At 42.8% G+C, this 16,325-nt stretch overlaps 1 protein-coding gene across 1 annotated transcript in view; it reads right to left on the bottom strand.

The window, feature by feature from the left end:
• The window catches only part of CHRNA7 (cholinergic receptor nicotinic alpha 7 subunit), a 124,919-nt gene that overhangs the window by 74,450 nt on the left and 34,144 nt on the right, over positions 1 to 16,325 (bottom strand). Inside the window, exon 3 of the mRNA XM_032623156.1 lies at positions 4,604 to 4,648. Within this exon, the coding sequence (XP_032479047.1) occupies positions 4,604 to 4,648 (45 nt within the window). The remainder of the gene's footprint in view (positions 1 to 4,603; positions 4,649 to 16,325) is intronic.

The raw sequence follows: 16,325 nt of genomic DNA on the forward strand, positions 1-16,325 counted from the left end.
CTGGAGAGCTTTTATCATAAACGGGTGTTGAATTTTGTTAAAAGCTTTTTCTGCATCTATTGAGATGATCATATGGTTTTTATTCTTCAATTTGTTAATATGGTGTATCACATTGATTGACTTGAGTATATTGAAAAATCCTTGCATCCCTGGGATAAATTCCACTTGACCATGGTGTATGATCCTTTTAATGTCTTGTTGGATTCTGTTAGTATTTTGTTGAGGATTTTTGCATCTATATTCATCAATGATATTGGTCTGTAATTTTCTTTTTTTGTAGTATCTTTGCCTGGTTTTAGTATCAGGGTGATGCTGGCCTCATAGAATGAGTTTGGGAGTGTTCCTTCTTCTGCAGTTTTTTGGAAGAGTTTGAGAAGGATGGGTGTTAGCTCTTCTCTAAATGTTTGATAGAATTCACCTGTGAAGCCATCTGGTCCTGGACTTTTGTTCGTTGGAAGATTTTTAACCACAGTTTCAACTTCATTACTTGTGTTTGGTCTGTTCATATTTTCTATTTCTTCCTCGTTCAGTGTTGGAAGGTTATACTTCTCTAAGAATTTATCCATTTCTTCCAGGTTGTCCATTTTATTGGCATAGGGTTGCTTGTAGTAGTCTCTTAGGATGCTTTGTATTTCTGCGGTGTCTGCTGTAACTTCTCCTTTTTCATTTCTAAGTTTATTGATTTGAGTCCTCTCCCTCGTTTTCTTAATGAATCTGGCTAATGGTTTATCAATTTTATCTTCTCAAAGAACCAGCTTTTACTTTTATTGATCTTTGTTATTTTCTTTGTTTCTACTTCATTTATTTCTGCTCTGATCTTTATGATTTCTTTCCTTCTGCTAACTTTGGGTTTTGTTTGTTCTTCCTTCTCTAGTTCCTTTAGATGTAAAGTTAGATTATTTGAAATTTTTCTTGTTTCCTAAGGTAGGCTTGTACAGTTATAAACTTCCCTCTTTGAACTGCTTTTGCTGCATCCCATAGGTTTTGGATCATCATGTTTTCATTGTCATTTGTCTCTAGGTATTTTTTTATTTCCTCTTTGATTTCTTCAGTGATCTCTTGGTTATTTAGTAACGTATTGTTTAGCCTCCATGTGTTTGTGTTTTTTACGTTTTTTTCCCTGTAATTTATTTCTAATCTCATAGCGTTGTGGTCAGAAAAGATGCTTGACATGATTTCAATTTTCTTAAATTTACTGAGGCTGGATTTGTGACCCAAGATGTGATCTATCCTGGAGAATGTTCCATGCGCACTTGAGAAGAAAGAATCCTCTGCTGTTTTTGGATGGAATGTCCTATAAATATCAATTAAATCTATCTGGTCTATTGTGTCATTTAAAGCTTCTGTTTCCTTATTAATTTTCTGTTTGGATGATCTGTCCATTGGTGTAAGTGAGGTTTTAAAGTCTCCCACTATTAGTGTGTTACTGTCGGTTCCCTCTTTTAGAGCTGTTAGCAGTTGTCTTATGTATTGAGGTGCTCTTATGTTGGGTGCATATACATTATAACTTCTTCTTGGATTGATCCCTTGATCATTATGTAGTGCCCTTCCTTGTCTCTTGTAACATTCTTTATTTTTAAGTCTACTTTATCTGATATGAGTATAGCTACTCCAGCTTTCTTTTGATTTCCACTTGCATGGAATTTCTTTTTCCAACCCCTGCCTTTCAGTCTGTAATGTGTTCCTAGGTCTGAAGTGGGTCTCTTGTAGACAGCATATATATGGGTCTTGTTTTTGTATCTATTTAGCAAGCTTGTGTCTTTCTTTTTGGTTGGAGCATTTAATCCATTCACCTTTAAGGTAATTATCAATATGTATGCTCCTATTACCATTTTCTTAATTGTGTTGGGTTTGGCTTCCTGGCCCTTTTCTTCTCTTGTGTTTCCCACTTAGAGAAGTTCCTTTAGCATTTGTTGTAGAGCTGGTTTGGTGGTGCTGAATTCTCTTAGCTTTTGCTTGTCTGTAAAGCTTTTGATTTCTCCATAGAATCTGAATGAGATCCTTGCCTGGTAGAGTAATCTTGGTTGTAGGTTCTTCTCTTTCATCACTTTAAGTATATCATGCCACTCCCTTCTGGCTTGCAGAGTTTCTGCTGAGAAATCAGCTGTTAACCTTATGGGAGTTCCCATGTATGTTATTTGTTGTTTTTCCCTTGCTGCTTTCAATAATTTTTCTTTGCCTTTTATTTTTGCCAGTTTGATTACTATGTGTCTCGCTGTGTTTCTCCTTCAGTTTATCCTGTATGGGACTCGCTGCGCTTCCTGGACTTGGGTGGCTATCTCCTTTCCCATGTTAGGGAAGTTTTCGACTGCAGTCTCTTCAAACATTTTCTCGGGTCCTTTCTCTCTCTATTCTCCTTCTGGCACCCCTGTAATGCAAATGTTCTTAAGTTTAATGTTGTCCCAGATGTCTCTTAGGCCGTCTTTATTTCTTTTCATTCTTTTTTCTTTATACTGTTCTGTAGCAGTGAATTCCACCATTTTGTCTTCCAGGTCACTTATCCGTTCTTCTGCCTCAGTTATTCTGCTATTGATTCCTTCTAGTGTATTTTTCATTTCAGTATTTTATTGTTCATCTCTGTTTGTTCTTTAATTCTTCTAGATCTTTGTTAAATATTTTTTGCATCTTCTCAATCTTTGCCTCTATTCTTTTTCCGAGGTCCTGGATCATATTCACTATCTTTATTCTGTATTCTTTTTCTGGAAGGTTGCCTACCTCCACTTCATTTAGTTGTTTTTCTGGGGTTTTATCTTGTTCCTTCATCTGGTACATAGCCCTCTGCCTTTTTATCCTGTCTTTCTGTGAATGTGGTTTTTGTTCCACAGGTTGCAGGACTGTAGTCCTTCTTGCTTCTGCTGTCTGCCCTCTGGTGGATGAGGCTATCTAAGAGGCCTGTGCAAGTTTCCTGATGGGAGGGATTGGTGGTGGGTAAAGCTGGCTGTTTCTCTGGTGGGAAGAGCTCAGTAGAATTTTAATCTGCTTGTCTTCTGATGGGTGGGGCTGGGTTCCCTCCTTGCTGGTTGTTTGGTCTGAGGCGACCCAACACTGGAGCCTACCCGGGCTCTTTGGTGGGGCTAATGGCAGACTCTGGGTGGGTGCACACCAAGGAGTACTTCCCAGAACTTCTGCTGCCAGTGTCCTTGTCCTAATGGTGAGACAGAGCCACCCCCCTGCCTCTGCAGGAGACCCTCCAACACCAGCAGGTAGGTCTGGTTCAGTCTCCTATGGAGTCACTGCTCCTTTCCGTGGGTCCCGACGCACACACTACTTTGTGTGTGCCCTCCAAGGGTAGAGTCTCTGTTACCCCCAGTCCTGTTGAAGTCCTGCAATCAAATCCCACTAGGCTTCAAAGTCTGATTCTCTAGGAATTCCTCCTCCCTTGCCAGATGCGCCCAGGTTTGGAAGCCTGAAGTGAGGCTCAGAACCTTCACTCCAGTGGGTGGACTTCTGTGGTATAATGTTCTCCAGTTTATGAGTCACCCACGCAGCAGTTATGGGATTTGATTTTGTTGTGATTGCGCCCCTCCTACCAACCATCTCATTGTAGCTTCTCCTTTGTCTTTGGATGTGGGGTATCTTTTTTGGTGAGTTCCAGTGTCTTCCTGTCGACGACTGTTCAGCAGTTAGTTGTGCTTCTGGTGTTCTCACAAGAGGGAGTGAGAGCACATCCTTCTACTCCACCACCTTGAACCAATCTCTTCCAAAGCCCCATCTCTGGTAGAGAGGTAGAGTTCCAATTTTTTATGTTTAATAATTATTAAAATTTGTAATTAAGTGTCACCTTGAGGAATTATGTAGCATTAATCACTATAATCCTAAATTGATCCAGAAGAAAAATTCTTAACACTTATTTTAGGAAGGAATAATTTTTATGTAAATATTTACATTTGAAAAACCAAGGCAGAATGATTAATAAAAGAGTTTCAAACATAAAGTTATATCACATTTGGATAAAATTCTGTGTGCAAAGTGGAATAGAAATATAAGTGCAGAGAGAAAATGGGAGTATGTAAAATATCAACCAGTTAAAGAAGGGCTTGTTTGTATATTTTTTTTAATTAATGATATGGGCGTCAGATTATATGGCATTTTAATAGATTCAATTTAAAATAGAGACTGACAGTTTTATTTTTAAACGTCCATTTTACAGTTGGATGGAAGTAACATAATTTGTAGTTAATTAATCTGGGGTTAGAACTTTAGATGTCAAGGTTAAAATACATGAATGAAAAAATACAGCTTCTCAAAATTCTTGCGGGTATCACTGGAGCAGGAAGTGTGAAGGCCTCTGGCTTAGGTGTCACTCTGTCGCATTCAGACGTGCATGGCTGGAGCCAGGGGGAGCAGGGCACACATTCCCGAGCCCTAGCGACCATTTAGGGCGCAGACTGTGGACATGCACATGCAGACCTGCATCTTATAACTTGTGCATATTTCTGCCTTGCAGGGCGTAGTGCAGGACATGCAAAGGCGCGGTGGTCTGGTTCACTGTTTGCATACATGAAGGTGGGAGGACAGTCCTGGCTTGTCCTACGGGACCTTCACTGTGATTCCAGCACAGGCATTGTGGAAGCAAGAGCAGGAAGCCATGGTTGCAACTTACCATTTGCAGCCAAATGTTGGTGGTCAACACTTGGTTCTTCTCATCCTTTAAAGGAAAAAAAAAAAAAGTCAAAAATATGGTTTATATGATTTACATAAGAAGAAATGATACCCTTATTCATGTACCAATCTGATGGTTGGGACGGTTGGCGTGTGTGGAAAATAGAATTCATGGAGCACTTCCAAATATACGCCAGCACTTCCCCAGAGCACAGCTTTTCTATTTATGCTGAAGTAATACACATTCATTACAGAGCTCTTACAAAAGATGGAAAAGTATAGAGAAGAAAATTAAAACCCTGCAACCCCACCATCCCGAGATGATACCTGCTAATCGTTTATCTTATTTTTCCTTACACATTATTTATCATTTGTATACTTAAAAAATAAGACTGGGTGCAGATTCCAATCTTTTAAAGTCAAGTTTATTAGCAGAATGGATAGAGTTTTAAGCAAACTGAAATATTTTAGGCTTCCCTCCCCCAGGAAAGGGAGTCCCTGCCCCACCCCATGACAGCTGCGGCACCTGTGCTAACAGTGCTGCGTGGGCTCCATTTCTCCCTAAACCCCAAGTGTCTGCCTGCCTTTCCTCCCATCCTCCATCAGCCTGGCAGCACCCAGGCCCTCGACACACACCTGCAGGGTACATCCTGTCTAGGTGAGCAAACTAAGGGTCAGAAAGGTGGTTCCTTTATGAAGGAACCATTCACACTTGGATCTGAGTCAACAGCCCCTCTTTCCACATTTCCAAACTGAGAGTGGGTTCCAAGCTGGGCGCCAAAGTCTGCATTTTTTTCAGGAAGCTCCGGAGAGCAGATTGACCTTGGCTTTGCCCCTGCACTGGGCACCCAAAGAAGATGCTAGTCAACATGGGGCCTTTCCATCCGGGACGCAACCGGTTTTTTAGCATGGCTGGAAAAGCCCAAAAGGGCCTAGCAAAAGCCACAGTGCACACGGAGACAAACAAGCCCATTTCATGCAATAGTTCTGCTGAGAATGCTGTTCACTATTTCGTGTTCAATTCCCACCTAAAAGACTCTGTAAATTAGCAATTTTCACCCTCTCCAGGAGAAAGTACTTATTAATGCTGAGATACCCAGAGGCTGAGGCCATAAGCCCCTCCAGCAGGAACTACCTGGCCTGGCTCCCTGATGGCAGTCACAAAAACAGACCCAGTGGCAGAAAGAACACCATCTACTGGGGCATGGTCTCAGGGCAGGGACACAAGTGAGAAATGGATGCTGCTTCTCCTTCAAATACAAATGTGTTGAATGCGTAAGAAGCTGGCAGAGATTCTTTGATGCATCAATGCCCCTGTCCCAGTAGCTCACCCTGGGTGCCTCTGAGAGGTGAGAGCTGGAGGCAGGAAGGTGGGTGTAAATCTCACAGAGAGGATCAGGCTGCCTAGGGAAAGACAGGGGACCAAGTCCCAAGGGTCCCAGGCCAGGGGCTGTGTCCAGAAGAAGCTGCGAATTCTGTACAAGAAAAATACATCCCCTTTTTCAAAATAACACATGCCAGGGGTTTTGGTAGAAAAAGCTGCAGAGCTAACCTCTCTCCATCCTCTGTGCAGAAATAACAGTCGCTGACAGAGCCATGCATCTGAATTGCAAGAGGGCTCTAGTTCCAGTCCAATCTCCAGTACTATTTGAAAGCACTGATAAACTCTTATAGGACATATGTCCCTTGCCTCAACTTATTAAGGAGTTGTTTTTAATCGACTTAAAAATTAGCCAGTGTTCCATTCACGTGGCTTTCTTTTAATTGCATCCATGTCTTTATCTTCTGAGAGAAAGGCTTCTGTGGTTTGGGAGCTCAATTACGACCAATCTAATTAAAAGGCTTTCTTCTTTCCAACATGTTAGCTGAAACCTCATTAGAGGGAAATGAGATTTCTGTGGTGTGTGGCAGCATGGGACTGAGCAGGCATTTCAAACTGTAATCAACGCAAAGCAGCAGCCAGCCTCCAACAGAAGGAGCAGCAATGCAGGTGGGGGAGCCTCCACGGAGATGCGGGAAAACCCTGCAGGACCAGCAGAGCAGAGAGGCTACTGTCTGTGTTCCCAAGGTGGGCCCGTCACACCACCCCCATCCCAGGGCCACCCACTGCCTGAGTCTCAGCTTTCAGTCTGCATGGTGACAAGGCGTCCCACCTCCTTCCCACCCCCTTGTGAAGTATGTTCTTCCCCCCAAAGACTGAATGTCTGTGTTGCCCAAATTTCCTATGTTGAAAGCTACCCTGTGTGGGGATGGTATTAGGAGATGGGGCCTTTGGAAGGTGTTTAGGTCATGAGGGTGGGTTCACCCTCATGACCAGGATTATTGTCCTTAATAAAGGGACCCCAGAGGGCTCCCTCACCCCTTCTGCCATGTGAAGACCCAGTCAGAAAACAGCCATCTATGAACCAGGAAGCAGGCTCTCACCAGACATCAAAGCTGCAGGTACCTTGATCCTGTACTCCCCAGCCTCCAGAATTGTGAGAAATAAATGTGTGTCATTAAGCCACTCAGTCTATGGTACTTTGGTTACAGCAGCCGAGCTGATGGAAGGCAGGGCCCTCACAGGGTCTGAACTCTGCTCAGTTCCAGACAGGCTCTCTGCCCTCCTCCAGCTGTACTGTTCAAATAACCCAGTCTCAAGTCCTTAGGGCAGCACACAGCTCTTTCTACAACCCACAGTCCAGCCAAGTGTCCATTTGCTCATTCATTCATTCACTCATTTGACAAATATTTCTGGAGCACTTCCTGTTTGGGGCATTATGCCAGCCTGACATGCACAGTGGGAACTGAACAGACACGGTCCCTGAGCTCATGGAATATAAAATATGGGTGGAGGGTGGGATAACACAATTCGACAATGACACACCTATAATTACAAATGGTGACAAGTCACAGAGGACAGGAACAGAGCCCCTTCAGAGGATGACAGGAAGAAGGACTTCACCAGAGTGATGGGGATGAGATCCTGAGGAAAAGACATCACGTTTACTTCCTATGACCCTGCAACACCAAAGCCACGACCCCTCACGCCCACTGTGCGCACCCCTACCCTTCTAGATCTTGCTCCCCACTCAACCCCCAAGTGCCTGCCCTGCCCCATGCCCTCCTCCTTCCTCCTGCACAAGCCCAGGGGCTCCGGGAGGGAGCCAGCAACCTGGGCAGACCTGTGGCCTCAGACAGCAAAGTGCAATTCAACCCAAGGAGGAACCTTCCTGCCAATTGTCCAGCTGCTTTAGAAGGGACCTAACATGTATCCACAAGGATAACAAGTTAGCTGAACATTATTTAATGCTTAATAAATCTATTTTCCATTTCAAAAAAGAGGGGACCTATCGACCAGTTCCTGAGTTGTAAGCACAGAGGATGGCCACCCTTCTGGTCCACCCCTGGGCTGGAACCCTGAGGGCGAAGCCAGGTGACCAGGGCCTGCAAGGTCTGCAGAGCCAGATCCCACACACCCAGTGCCCCTGCCACAGCTTCCCAGCCTCGTCCCCGCCACCCTGGCACCCATGGTGCCCTGCTTCTTGATGGAGTCTTCGCCTCTGCATTCAACTGCATGGCCTCAGGGGCTGCACGTCCTACACACTGAAGTCAGGTGGAAATCAATTCTCACTCCGGGAGGGAGCTCTCTCCTCTCTCACCCCGTCCTCCTCCACTGACACCCCGGTCACCAACCCCCCTACTGCTCTCGCACTTGTGTGAAATCAGGAACCAGCCACTGATGCTGAACTCAGCAGTCACGTCTGGCACAGGCTGGAGGCACACGGGTCCAACACTGGAACTCTTGGGAGGGAGAGGGGGATGAGGCTTCCAAACCCTGACCCTAGACCCTGGCCCAGGGGCTCTAAAACATAAGCAGGTACAACCCCCTGGGAACAAACAGCACAGGATCCGGGCATGAGTTCCAGTGATTCCAGACCCTCAGCAGCCACCTGCCCATCACAGCACTGACCCAACCTGGCAGGACAGCACACAGGTGCAGAGCCCCCCACACTGGCTGCCAGAAAACCCCCTGGGCTCCAATCAGCTGCCCCCTATCAGGCAGGCACTCAGTGTCTGTGGTTTCAGTGTTCTCTTCTCAGAAATAGGGAGACAACAGCTGCTCCCACTACCTCCCAGTGTAGGAGGGACGAGGGTAGAGTCACACAGGCTGTAAAATATGACTCGGCTCTAGTGTGTCACTGTGTGGTTGCTCTACCTCTCTCTCTCTCTCTCTCTCTCTCACTCTCTCTCTCTCTCTCACACACACACACACACACACACACACACACACACACACACACACACGGCTCCCTCACAAGACCCAGGCTCCTTGCTGACCCTGGGATCTCACAGGAGGACACAGGACCCCTGAGTGCCATGGAATCACACAGACCAGTGCACAGAACACCCCCAAAGCCAACCCTTTGTTTTTCAAACTGAGCACCTCAGAATACATTCAGCCTCAAAAATGAAGGAAATCCCGCTATCTGCGACCGTGTGGATGAACCTGGAGCACATTACGTTAAGTGAAAGAAACCAGACATGGAAAGATCCTGCATAATTCCACTTGTATAAAGAATCTAAAATAATCCAACCCACAGAAGTACAGAGTAGAATGGTGGCTGCCAGGGGCCAGGTGGGAAATGAGAGGTATTAGTCCAAGGGTGCAAAGTTTCAGTTCTGCAAAATGAACAAGCCCCAGAGATCTGTGAGGCACAGAGCCTATAACTAATAATGCTGTAGCGTAGACTTAAACATTTGCTAAGAGGGTAGATCTTATGTTAGGTGTTCTTATCACAGAAATAATAATTATAATAAATAAAAAAGAGGGCAGGAGGAAACTTTGGGAGGTGATGGGTATGTTTATGGCATAGACTGTGGTGAGAATTTCACAATGTATGGTTATCTCCAAATTTGTCATATTGTGTACATTAAACACGTATAGCTTTTTGTATGTCAGTCACACCTCAATAAAGGGATTTTTAAAGTATACTTTAAGTAGCCATGCTTTTTAAAATCAATCTCCCGGAATAATCATGTGTCTGTTTTAGAGTACAACCATTCTGATATGCTATCCTGCACACCTGCAGCAATTATTCTTCTGGAAGTTACAGCGTGACATTATTCAACATTATTTTGCAGAGCTCCCAATACTTTTCCTTTGCTTTTCTGTAAATGCTGAGAAAAAAAAATAGGTAACGATAGATCTGTGTCTCAATTCTTGTTTGCAGAGAAAGTTGCTAGATAACATAAATTTTTATTTATGTAGTATTCTGCAGTTTTTTTTTAACAAGGATCACTTCTTTTATCTAATTTAATCTTTACATTAACCATATTTTTGTCCTGTTTTTACAGAAAAATTAATTGAGAAGCTGTGGTTTTCCCTGAGTCAGCGAGGTATTAGGGCTGAGAGAAGACTCATATCCAGCATAAGAAATAAATGCCCAAAAGTCAATAAGAAAAAGGCAGACAATCCAACAGAAAAATGGGCAAAAGGTGAACCAACCCATGATTTTCACTACAGAGGATAACAGTAAATGATATTTGAAAATAACACAGCTAAACCTTAAATAGAGTTTGCAGTCTTCTGAATGTGGTACACACACACACACACACACACACACACACACACACACACACGTTTTTTTCAAACTCATTACAGTCTTGTGACAACCACACGGCGAAGTCAGTACTATTATTATTCTCATCTCATAGCTCAACACCAGTGTTTCAGCCGCCAGGTGACTCTGCTCCCAATGTCCTAAGGAAACACTTTGGTGATGGTCACAGAAAATGATTCCCTTTGGCATCTGTACAGCACAGACATTCTCAAACTACAGGCTGGGAACCTCTGAGTTTCTGAGATGCTCCCAGAGGATCAGTGAAGCCACACCTTTTTGACAATCATGAGAAGTTATTAGCCTATTTTACCCTCATTTACTCATGAACGGTTGGTAGAGCTTTGCAGAGACCACGTGACATACGATGCAGCAGACTGACCGCAGAAGTGGATCAGAGAATGCAGCTGTCTTCTATGAAGCTGGGCATTAAGGAGATTTGCAAAAATATAAAACAGTGCTACTCTTCTCACTAAATGTGTTTTTCCTGGGAAAATATAGTTATTTTTCTTAAAGTATTAGTTATGGTAACAAGGCATGAGGTTATTATTTCGAATGAATTCATGGACTTGAAAATGTTTTCTTAGTTTTTATTTCAAACATGGTAATAAATATTGATAGATGTAACCCATGTAAAAAAAACTTGGGGGGGGCGGACAGGGATCTGCGATAACTTTTATGAGAGTAGAGGGGTCCGGAAGCTTAGAAGTTTGAGAGCCACTGGTGCAGGCTTGGTGTTCCTAAGACAAGGCGTTCCTGGTTCTTGGACCCAGGGGCCCGGCCCCATCTCTGTTCTCATTTGGGGGTTGCTCAGAGTCTGTGTTTTGGAAGTACAGTGTGAAAAGTCTGCCCCAGCCTCCCCAGGGAGGGGCAAGGGGTTCGAGAGTGCACTTTTTACTAGGACTAAAGGGCTTCTTTCCACTTCGGTTAGAGGAAGAGCCTCCCTGTCTCCCCCAGGAGGACCCAAATCTGGAAGAATGAAGCCTGGGGCATGGATCATAAGAGCAGAACCAGAGAAGAGACTCTATCTTGAGTCAGCAGGCCTGGAAAGTGGAGGAAGGGTGGAGGGGCTGGGGGATTATGGATGTAGGAGAGAGGGGGAAAGAGGTGGACACCAGTCACACTGGTAAACCAACACTCAAGCTTCATCTGAACTCTCTCTGGACAGAAACAATAAATTTCCCTTTATTCTGAAGCCATCATCCTGATTGAATCAGTATCTAAGCATCCCCTTCACAGACACAGCACACATAACAAGTTATCTCTGGCAGGACTCAAGGAAAGCAACTGCACGCAGAGCTGGACTCTACAAATGCCTGGGTCATGGAAACCAGTGCTGGAGCTTCAGCATCAGGCTTCTCCAACAAACTCTCTTGGGAACCTGGCTGTGGAAAGTCCCATCAAAACGAGGTCCTCTGAAGACAGGAGCTAGTGATAGGGGATCTCAACACAACCCTCAGTGTGGAACTGGTGCCAAGGTGGGTTCAAAAGGTCGAAGGGAAGGGAAAGGGATGAGATACATGAAAGAAGGCAGGAGCTGGAAGTGAAAGCAGTAATGTTTTCTTTTTTTGTTATTTGACATTTATAAGATTTCTACAAGCAATGTAGGTTAATTGGTTTAATAAATTAAGCAAAAATAAAGATCACATAAAAGGAAAGAATATATATGAAAAAATTATCACCATTATAGCACAGAAAATTAACAACTATGAGTAGACACACCCTCATAAGGCATGGGCAAGATGAAAAAATTGGAATGACAGATTCACAAACATAGTTTGGCAATGAATGAATGAATGAATACATAAATAATTTAAAATGCAAGGAAGAAAGGAAGGCAAGCAGATAAACACAACTAAAATACAAAATATAATCTGGAAAAAAGCCCAATTAAGCATGCTTCCCATGAATTCTTTCTACTGTATAACTCAATAAAGCCTTGGATCAAATTAAACATGATTTCAAATATGAGATTATAAAATACCGAATGAAATAAAAGGGAGACTGCAGAGCTAAACAAATAAACTGAGAACCAAAACAATACGGTTACATGGCTAATAACTTAGAGCCAGAAAGGAACAAAACAGACCCAGCTGAAAACTGAGTTACTGGCATGAAGGCAAGGCATGAGATAACCAGAGTGTGTAGAGGAAAAACACAAAAGAGATTAAGTCAATTAGGGACGTGGACACAGAAGTGCCACAAGGAGGGCACAACTTGAGCTGAAATGGAGAACATGCACGTGGGAAACAGAAAGTGTCCTGGGACCATGCACAGGAGACATACTTCTGGTTCTAGCAAAACAGTAAAATCCATGACCTGAACACTGTCCTGCTACCAAACACCTAGAAATGCTGGAGGAAATCACAGAAATACCTTCTTAAATGCAAATGGAAGGTCACAAAAATGGAAGAGAAATCTTCAAAAACCAAATCTTCAAAAACAAAGAAACTGAAAAGAACACTGTCAGGGGCACTGGTGGTGCAGTGAATAAGAATCTGCCTGCCAGTGCAGGGGACACGGGTTCGATCCCTGGTCCTGGAAGATCCCACATGCCACAGAGCGACTAAGCCTATGAGCCACAACTACTGAGCCTGTGCTCTAGAGCCTGCAAGCTACAACTACTGAGCCCACATGCCACAACTACTGAAGCCCACGTGCCTAGAGCCCGTGCTCCGCAACAAGAGAAGGCACTGCAATAAGCAGCCCGCTCACCACAGTGAAGAGTAGCCCCCACTCGCCGCAACTAGAGAAAGCCCACGGGCAGCAAAGAAGACCCAATACAGCCAAAATTAAATAAATAAATAAATAACCTTTAAAAAAAACAAAATAAAAAAGCTTCAGAAGGAGAAAATTTAAAGAAATAATAACTGAAATTTCCAGAATTGCTGAACTAACCCTCAGTTTAAGGAAGCTCAACAAGTTACTCAAGAAGATAAATATGACTCAAAAACAAATCAAAGTTTAATCATTTTTTTCAGCTCCTATATGTAAAGAGCTTACAATTAAGCTCTTATAGCAAGAAAAAAAACCTGAACATACTGAAAATCAGTGACTTTGGTTGGACCCGTGAGAGCTTGATGTTGCAGTGTAAAGTGCCACGCTGAAATCTGAAAACAGGCGAATTCACAGAGTCATAGACAAGATCTGCTTACCTGGGGCAGAGGCTACTAGAGCCATAAACTTGCAGTAACACCCACATGGTCATTTTGATGAGTCTCTGTTTGCTGAGGATAAACTTGAGTGAGAATAAGACCTTGGGGACACCCTACACTCTCATGGATTTCATCTCCAGGAGCCCCACCAAGTTCTCAAGGTAAATATGCAAGAAAGATCCCCTTGTAACTCTGGCACAGGAATGGAAGGAGTAACTCTTAGGAAACAGGCCACCCAAAGCCTTCTCCATAGCAAAGGCTACTCTCCAACCTTTCCAGAGCTTGATCTCCACCATTCCTCCCACACCAGTGCCCTGGAGCCTTTCTATCCCATGTGAAGGAGGGGACGAAAGCCATCACAGGAGGGAAACACTTGTAAAGGCCACAGCCCAGGAGCACAGACAGGCCCACTGAAAGGCTGAAGTTTAACCCTAACACTACAGAACCTATAGAACACTTCCCCTCCCCCACATCATCCCACCACACTAACACTCCAGAATAAGGGCAGTGGGAACCACTGAAAAAGCTGCAGACTCCCTCTGAGGAGGGGTCTGAGTGAAGACCAAAATCAAGAGGGGAGACAAAAACAGACACTAGAAGAATCTGAAACCTCTGGCACAGAAAGCTACAGCAAACATTACAGCCCAACTACTAGCCAAACTAACATAAATTCTCACATTAAAGGTGTATTTATTTCAATTTCTATTACCTTATAGGATATTTCTGATTTATAACAGAACACTACAAGGCAACTAAAAGACAAGAAAAAAAGTATGAAGAGACAAAGCAAGCATCAGAAAAAGACTGTAATATGACACAGATGTTGAAATTATCAAACACTAAATTTAAGATAATATGATCAATATGTTAAAGGGCTCTAAAGGAGAAATAAACAACATGCAAGAACAGATGGGTAGGGGGAACCTTCAAGATGGCGGAGGAGTAAGAAGCGGAGATCATCTTCTTCCCCACAAATATATCAAAAATACATCTACATGTGGAACAACTCCTACAGAACACCTACTGAACGCTGGCAGAAGACCTCAGACTTCCCAAAAGGCAAGAAACTCCCTGTGTACCTGGGTAGGGCAAAAGAAAAAAGGAAAAACAGAGACAAAAGAATATGGACAGGACCTGCACCTCTAGGAGGGAGCTCTGAAGGAGGAAAAGTTTCCACATACTAGGAAGCCCCTTCACTGGCAGAAAATATGCTTGAAAATATGTCATAGAAACTTTTGAAACTGAAATGCAAAAAAGGAAAAAGAATGAAAAAAATAGACCATCCAATAATTCTGGGATGATGTCAAAATGTATAACTCTATATAGTTGTGTTACCAAAATAAAAAGAGCAGAGCAGATGAATAATTGAAGTAATAATGGCTGAGAACTTTCCAAAATTAATGACAGACACAAATCACATATCCCGGAAAGTGAGGGAACACCAAGCAGGATAAATATCTAGAAAAATAGACATGGACCTAATACCTATCACAGAAATAAAATCAAAATGGATCATAAGACTAAATGTAAAACTAGAAGAAAACATAGGATAACGTATGTGTGATCTGAGGCTTGGTGATGAGTTTTTGGAAACAATGCCAAAGGGACGATGATCCATGCAAAAAATAAAGTAATTTAAATTGCTAGGTTGGATTTTATTAAACTTAAAAACTGCTCTGTGAAAGACAGTTACCAGAATGAAAAAACTAACCACAGACTGGGAGATGGTTTCTCAAAATAACATCTCTGATAAAGGACTTGGATCTGAAATACTGGAAGAAAAGTCAACATGAAGAAAGCAAACAACCTAACTAAAAAAGAGGCAAAAGATGTGAACAGACACCTGAACAACAAAGATACACAGATGGTAAAAAAGCATACAAAAAGATGCTCAACGCGTCATTAAGGAATTACAAATTACAACAGTGAGATACTGCCACACACCTATTAAAATGATCAATATCTAAAATACTGACAATACCAATTGCTGAGAGGATGTGGAGCAGTAAGAACTCTCATTTACTGCCGGTGGGAATGCAAAATGGTGTGCCAGTCTGGAAGACGGTTTGGCAGTTTCTCATAAAACTAAACATAGTATCACCAGACTATCCGATAAATGCACTCCTAGATATTTACTCAATGGTTTGAAAATTTTTATCCACACAAAAGCCTTCAAGTTAATGTTTATGGCCAGTTTATTCATAACTGCCAAAACCTGGAAGCAACCAAGATGTCCTACAGTAGATGAATGGATAAACTGCGTTACATCCCTATAATGAACTACTACTATTCAGGGATAAAATGAAATAAGCTATCAAACCACGAAACATAGAGATAAACCTTAAACATATACTGCTAAGTGAAAGAAGCCAGGCTGAAAAGGCAACATACCGTATGATTTCAATTATAAGACATTGCAAAACTAGGGATGGTAAACAGATGGATCAGTTGTGCTGTGTGTGAGGTTATAAGGATGAATAGATGGAGCACAGGGGAATTTTAGAGCAGGGAAACAATTTTGTATGATATTGCAATAGTGAACACAAGACATAAAGCATTTGTCAAAACCCATATAACTGTAGAGCACAAAGAGTAAACCTTAATGTATGCAAATTTAAAAGAAAATCATTTAGGAAGTCAGAGGATCCAGGATGGAATGCAAAATGTTGGATCTAAACACATCACAAAAGTATGAACCTCCCTGACGGAGTTGGAGGAAAAGGGTGCTGACCTAAGTAAATTCCCAAATAAGGGAGTCTGTAAGGCACCGTACACTAGCACTGCACTCTAGATGATGAAGCTGTTCTCCACAGAGGTCTGGCCTAACAATTCTAAAACCACTGCATGTATACTGGAATTGAACAATTATGTAAGTGGGTGGAAGATCGTGGGAGTCAGATTTCTCACCACTGGGGTGGGAGGAGGTTAGAATTACCTATATGGTAATGGATTAGAGTTGGAGACATAT

Source organism: Phocoena sinus, chromosome 2, assembly GCF_008692025.1.
Source record: "Phocoena sinus isolate mPhoSin1 chromosome 2, mPhoSin1.pri, whole genome shotgun sequence".
Lineage (NCBI taxonomy): Eukaryota > Metazoa > Chordata > Mammalia > Artiodactyla > Phocoenidae > Phocoena > Phocoena sinus.